At 37.7% G+C, this 7164-nt stretch overlaps 1 protein-coding gene across 2 annotated transcripts; it reads right to left on the bottom strand.

Annotated features, from left to right (window-relative positions):
- Positions 1-652: 652 nt before the first annotated feature.
- On the bottom strand, positions 653-1941 carry LOC119544345 (COP9 signalosome complex subunit 4). Of its 2 annotated transcripts, XM_037849762.1 has the most exons (2): positions 940-1941; positions 661-866 (listed from the first exon to the last, which is right to left on the bottom strand). In XM_037849762.1, exons 1-2 carry the CDS (start codon positions 1939-1941, stop codon positions 798-800), a joined length of 1071 nt encoding a protein of 356 aa, XP_037705690.1. In that variant the 3' UTR covers positions 661-797. The 2 variants fall into 2 exon arrangements, with proteins under 2 accessions (XP_037705688.1, XP_037705690.1); XM_037849760.1 differs by having other exon boundaries at positions 653-1941.
- Positions 1942-7164: the final 5223 nt, after the last annotated feature.

Here is a 7164-nt window from a genome sequence, read left to right as displayed (position 1 = left end):
CTCTGGGTCCTTCTGCTTGTTTTCCGCAGGGCATTTCTGTCCCTAAGTGTCTGGAGGTCCTCTCTAAGCTTCTCTGGGGCAAACTCTGAATCTCATCTCTTAGCTTCTCTCCTGGTTCTGGTTTCAGTGGCTGTCTCCAAAATGTTTCTGGGCATTTTCTCTTTAAGAGCCTCTCAGCTCTCTTTAAGATGTCTCTGCCTTTTATCCTCTCACAGAGGATGCCAGCAAACTAATTAAGACCAGCCTTGAAATAGGCAGGCTCACATCTCCATGGAAATAATCAAATCAAAAGGTCCCACCCACAATATGTCTGCCCCCATGAGAGTGGATTGAAAGAACATAGTCTTTTTTTTTTGGCTCATTTCTCCATTTATTAGAATAACCCACATTTGAAGAGGCACAAAGCACTTAAGTTTTACATGACTACAAAGTTATCACAAATCCCAAACTTTTTAGCCACAGATACTTCACTTATTCCATTTAAAGAAAAAACTTCCAAAACATCTGAGTTAGCCTGATACACAGAGACCCTGAATATATGGGAACTACGTATTTTTAAATGCTTGTATTTCCTGCTCTAATAATGTCTTCCTTCAGTGGAATCCAGCATAAAAGGGACTGAAAAGTGTAAGGTCATGATGCAAACGCTCTGGAGACATAGTGAAATTAATCTGTACAACATGGAAAAAGATGTAGTGTGCACAGAAGTTTGGTGAGGATTCACTGAGCCATTTGGGCTTCCATGGCTTGTGCTGTCCATTCTGGTGCTGTCTGACTGATTTTCTCCAAAAGGTTATTCACTTGGAAACAAAGTGATTGTATCTGTTTATCCCATGTTGGTAGGGCTTCTCGTGTTTCAAAATGAACTATTCCATCAATCTGATCAATAAATCCATTCATACGTCCTTCTGTTATCATTTGAGATGCTATCTTTTCTGCCTTAGCTGCAGGGATCTCTAAAAGAGCTCCAAGTTCTTCAAAAGTAATATTATTATATAATTTGCTTGCAGACAATAAATTGTGTTCAATAACAGCTCTGTCCAAGATGCTGGAACCATCAGCTGTAGTTGCTTTTTGGTGGGGCATCAGCATGGCAGCAAATTCCTGAAGTTGATTTCCTCTGATGATTCTATCTAGGTACATTTTCTCTAGGATCCCATAAGCAGCAAGTTGCTGACACCTTTCATCCTTAAAAAGAGTAGCTAGCATTCGAGAACGCTGCTGTCCTGCTGATGCTAGGATGGTACAGTGCAAAGCATGTTTTAAGGCCTCTAGTCTTTCACTTTCGTGGACTATTGTCTTGTAAGAGAGCTCATTGTACCTTTGCGCAGCTTCAATGAATTTTCTTCTATAATCAAGAACACGGGCATAGCACACCTTATAATGTATCTGTAACTGTTCATTAGTCGACTCATTCTGAAGCAATGATGCTCGATTTATGTAAGCTTCTGCCTGGACTGGATCATCATCCTCCAGATATAGTCTAGCAATCTTCAGGTAAGTCTCCAGTTTATAATCTACATTGTACTGTTTTTGTCCTGTTTCCAAAGGAATTCCCACCAACACTTGAGCTGCATTTCTCCAATCTTCTTCTTTCTCATATATGGATGCAAGATGCTGTCTTATTGAAGCAACCTGTTCCTCAAACGAAATGACTCGAGGCTGAATCTTTTCCAGGGTGAAATGATATATTTCTTTGGCTGTGCTGTCCGGCAGGTTAGGGAGATGTGTGCAGAAATCCGTCAGTAACTGTCGAGAGATCACGAGGCTGACATTCTCATTTACCATTGCTTCCACGAAGGCTTTCAAAGCTTCAAGTTGTTCTGCCCCAGATAACTGAATAGCTTTTTCCAGGATCTGACGATACTTGCCCGCCAGATCTTTATGAGAGCCGCTTGAATTCATGAGCTGAGCCAAATCCTGCCGCACGGCTGCCGCCATCTTTCTTCTAGTTCAGCCGCGGCTCAGAACATAGTCTTTTTATGAGGTACATAACAGATTTAAACTAGCACTTTGCCTTATATAGCTTCTTGAAGCTGCCTGTATTCCTTAGCTTGTAGCCACCTCCCTCCATTCTCACAGTCAGGAAAGGTGGGTTGAGTCCTTCTCACATCACACCAATCCAATTACCTCTTCTGCCTCCCTCTTCCATTTTTAAAGACCGTTGTGATTACATTGGGACCACCCAAATAATCCAGGTTAATCTTCCTATTTTAAGGTCAGCTGATTAACAACTTCAGTTCCATCCACAACCATATTCCCCTTTGCCATGTAACATAATATATTCATAGGTTCTGGGGATTAGGATGTGGACATCTTTGGGCCAGGCATTATTCTGCCGGCCATAAGTCCTTTCTGAAATTTTTCTTATAGACTGAAAATTCTCCCTACCTAGAAAGTCTCCAACCTGGCATTAAAAAGGTCTGACTCATCCTTCAAAGCTCAACTCAGATATCTTCCATTTAAATTCTATTTTGAAACCAACCAGGTAAGAATAAGTTTTCCCTTTATACTGCTCCTAAATATTTTGTACATCCCTCTAATGTAGCACTTAGACACATACCTAGACACTTAATATACTTAACTGTTCTCCCCATCAGACTGGAACTTCTTTAAGAGGAGGAAACTGTCAAAGTCACGTTTGTATCCCTAGCTCATAGGTGAAGAAGTGTAATATTGCTGATTTCCACAACCATTTCTTGAACTGAATGATGACAGAAACTCAGGGGAAAACCCACATCTTTAGTCCTAAAGCTTCCTGATGGGAAGAACTCTGTTTTTTTCTCACCTTTATATATATTGAAACACTAAGCATAATGCCTTCAGAATGGGTTGGCTAGAGAGCTTCTGCCATTAGCTGGTGGTAGAATACAGGAAAATATATTTGACCTTTCAGGTCTCAGTTTTCTCATCTGTAAAATGAGGATGCTATTTCTGTAAACGTTCCTTGGGGTTCCTGCTGGCCCTCGCATCCTGTGACTTAATTAACTATTGAACCTAATGATATTGAGCTAAATTCCAGTATGGTGTCAAGAACTATTGAATTTATATTTCACTTTGGAATTTCAAAAGTTCCTATAAAGAACCTGGGGAAAAGGGTTAATACTCGTTTAACTTAGGAAAAGTGGAGTCGCAGAAGGGCTGTGTATGTCTCATGTAAACAGCTAGTTATTCGCATCCAGACTTTTTACTCCCAGCTTAAACTATTCCTCTGAACCATCCTGGGCACTTGAGCAGCCAGTACAGAATAAAAAGGTATTTGGTGCTGGGTGAGACTCCACAGTGAAGGCTTTTCAGAGACCAGAAGTTCTACGTACTTGGCTAGGAGACAGGAAATATGTAGGTTGGCAAAAAAAGGATAAGGTCCATGAGTTTATGGCAATCCGTTTCCTTCTTTCTTCCTTGACCTAAACTAAAGAGTGTTGAGGTTGCAATCTCTCTGCTGGTGAGCCTGTTCAGTGACTGAATTCCAAGAACATCAGGGTATATGGACTATAGTTAATGATAATCTTCTACCTCTACAATTGAGATGGGGAAGAAGGAGAAAAGGAGACAAAACTATCCAAAATCTAAAACCTCCAAAGGAAAACATGTATGTGAAACACAAAGGATTTCATTGTTCTCTGTGCCTGTGTCACATGCAGACAAGAATCACAGCATAACTGGACTTGAGTTACCTGAATTCATCTTCACTGTATTTGAGAGGGGAGGTAGAGGTGACGGCAAGCCTTGTAAGTTTCATTAAAACTAGAGAAATGTGTGAGTCTGTGACAGTAGGAAGGTTAGAGTGAACCAATTGGGAAGAGTTATTTCTTCAGTGTCTTATTTCTCTTGTGATCACATCTTGAGGGTATAACAGATGAAGTAAGTAGCTGCTATAAAAATGTGTTTTTGGTATTACCAAAACATTCACTTTATGGTCTCAGTATAAAAAGTCCTATCTTTTGGGCTAAGTCATTAAAATCCCTTGTTTTAATATATGCCGATATTCTTAAGGAAGGTCTTATATAAAATAAATTAATTTAATAGGTTTGCTTTTATTTAATAAATATTATATATCATCTACTATATGCTAGGGACTGTTCTAAATACTTTACCATATTAACTTACTTAATTAGCATTAATTGCCTATGCCTATTATAAGTTTGAGAGAATAAGATACAGAGAAAGGAAAATTTTTATTGTGGGTATTAGGAAATAAAGAAGAAGTTATAGTATCCCTTGTGGACATAAAAGGTCTGTGTGTGTCCCTGAAGTGGGAAGAACCAAAATGAAGGAGGAGGAGGAAATCAGGATGTGGATAGGTGCCTGTAAAGTATTTTCATTTGCATCACCGCTGGGCTAAGAGGTCAATTTCCATTTCTCTGGAGGTTTTAGCCCACAGGCTGAAATAAGGAAAAAGCCAAACAAACTGTTTTGGAGTGGGGATAAAAAATGGAAATGAGTCTCAGAAAATCCTGAGATAGCCTACCAAAAGAGAACATGGGGTATGTTGTTCCAATTTAGCAGTAGCAAAACATCCAAATCCAGGGTGAGCTGTAAAACAGCAGAATGTCTAATACATTCACCAAAGTCATTACTAAAAATAATTAAATGGATTGCTGATCTTGGGGATTTCAAAAGAGAAGTTGATGCATGCCAGAGCCATCCATACATTTTCCAGAGGAAGGACAAAAATCTATGAATAAAATTAGTGCTAGGCTACAATAGGTGATCAAGTAATTAGCATACATGAAAAGAACATAATTATGAGCCACAGTGAAGCAACACCACAATTTATTTTCCACAATTTATTTCCTAGATTCCGTTTTTCAATAATATTGATGTGTGCTTCTTGGCTGTAAAAATACGAGACTTGTAAAATCCCTTTTGAATTAAATTATTGATGAAATCCTTATCTTGTCCACAAGATAAAAACTGTGGTGACAGTTTTTAGACATATCATGGGGAAACAAAATTATTTTAAGCTATTTGTTTTGTAGCTTATAGGCTTCAGGGCAATGGATAAGGATTGGGTATGAATCAGTAAAAACAGAACTATCTTCTACCACTTCAGCAAAGTGTATTTGGAAGAATTTTAAGCGTGGAATCCTAGGTCCTAGTCCTGGCTTTCTTCTTGTGTGATCTACCCTGTATCTCTGGTCCTTCATTTTCTCAGCTATAAAAAAGGATCACTGGACTACAAGAAAATTGGTAATACTGAACATTTTCTGAGTCCATAGTATTTTCCAGCAAAATTCTAGGCATTTTATACATATCAACCAATTTAATCCTGTGAGATAGGTACAGTTGTTATCCCCACATTACTGCTGAGAAACTGAGGCACAATGAGGTTACAGACCTAAGCTGGTTAGTGACAGAGTCAGCATTTGAAAGGCAGTCTGCTTGCAGAGCCCGAGCAATAACCACTAGGAAATACTGGCCAACAGCTGAAGGGTTTTTAATGTCCGATATAACTTTGCAGTTCTTATTTTATGGTTCTCTTTTAGAGACATACTTTCTAGAAGAATTTGGTTTTAAATTCTTTATGAAGTAAGTGACTTCTCTGAATGAGAGTAAGTAGAGGAATTTAGTTAGAATGCCAGACTATTTTTCCCCCACAGAAATCAATGAAGATTGCAGGGGTGATGGAGATTTTTGAGCTGTTACACTTGATTTGGGGGATGTGGGTGTGGTGGCTGTTAGGGTGGTAGGTGATTGCTCTATGACTGGAAAAACTTCCTCAGCAATTTCAGAGAATATTTTGGTGGACTACAAAGATTGTATAAAAACTCCTGAGTCTATAATAGTTATTCTCTAAATAATTCACAGGGCCTGTGTGGAATTCACCTGTCGGCTGACATTTCTGTAAAAACCATACACTTTGAATTGGCTATGGCAACCACTGCAATATTCACTAAAGGATTTTTTTTAGTTTAATTTTTTTAAGTAAAAATATTTTGGAGTTTCTCAAACTCTAGCATGCATAATGTTACCTAAGAAATGGGTTTAAAAAGGTAGATTCCTGGATCACCACTCTCGCTTTCACAATTCTGAGTTAGGAAACTTCGTTCTTAGCAAGTATACCTAAGTGATATTCTAAGAGGACCAAGGATGAAATGTTGAGAAATTTCCATATAATTCAAAGTTTCCATATAATTGTTTGGCCAAGGCAATTTGGGCGATTATCTATAAATTGTACAGGCACATTCATCCTGGAGAGGAAATGTTAGCTCTAGTCACACAAGTTACTTTAAAAATAAACATTGCCATAAATAGTAATAATAATAATTGTTAGGATATATTTTGTGTTTAGGTCAGGCATTTAACTTCACTCATTTAATCCTCAAAATAACCCTATTCAATAGGTACTATTTTTGTGTCCATTTTATAGAGGGGAAAACTGCATATTGTGGGAGATTATGGAAGGTAATTATTTTACTTGAGGTCATACAGAAAGTAATTTCTGGAGTCAAAGCTGGTAAATGTCTACTTTGCCTTATGCTGTCCTCTCCCCTCCCTTCCCCTCCCTTCAACTCTGCTCTCTTTTTTCTTTCCTTCTTTTATTTTCTTTCCCTCCCTCCCTCCCTTCCTTCCTTTTCTTGCCACTTAATTTGTTTTTATATTACCATTTTCTGTACCCATGCCTTAAACAAGTATTTATTACACTGCCTTGGAGCAACTTCATGAAGACAGAGCAAATTAACTCCCCAGGGTAGATATGAACTAACTCTCTGCCCCATGTCTTTTTCTCTGCCATCTGTGTTGCATCTATAATCATAAATGTCAGAGGTGGACCTGAAAAGAGATTATACAGATTCCAAGGTAAGAGAAGAAAAAAAAAAGGGAAAAGACTGTGTCTTAATTTATATGAAAAAGTCTTTTTTTGTTGTTTAAGAGAGTAGGTATTCAATTTTTCTAACTTTTGCTAAAAGGATCAATGCATAAAAATAAGGATATTTTCTTTTTCTTTTTAAAATTAACCAGTCTGTCATTAGGGCAATTTTTGGAGAATAATTAAATAAATTATACATAGTAAATTATTAACTAACCAAGATTATTTTTTAAAATAATTTTAAACCTATGAGAAAATAATCCTTCGACATTAAGGGAAAATGGGAAGCAAATGTGGCAAAGTTAAAATCTGAAAGGAAATACACCAAAATGTTTATGGTGGTTTTCTCA

Source organism: Choloepus didactylus, chromosome 9, assembly GCF_015220235.1.
Source record: "Choloepus didactylus isolate mChoDid1 chromosome 9, mChoDid1.pri, whole genome shotgun sequence".
In the NCBI taxonomy this organism is placed as follows: domain Eukaryota; kingdom Metazoa; phylum Chordata; class Mammalia; order Pilosa; family Megalonychidae; genus Choloepus; species Choloepus didactylus.
This window is presented reverse-complemented; position numbering and strand designations above follow the sequence as displayed.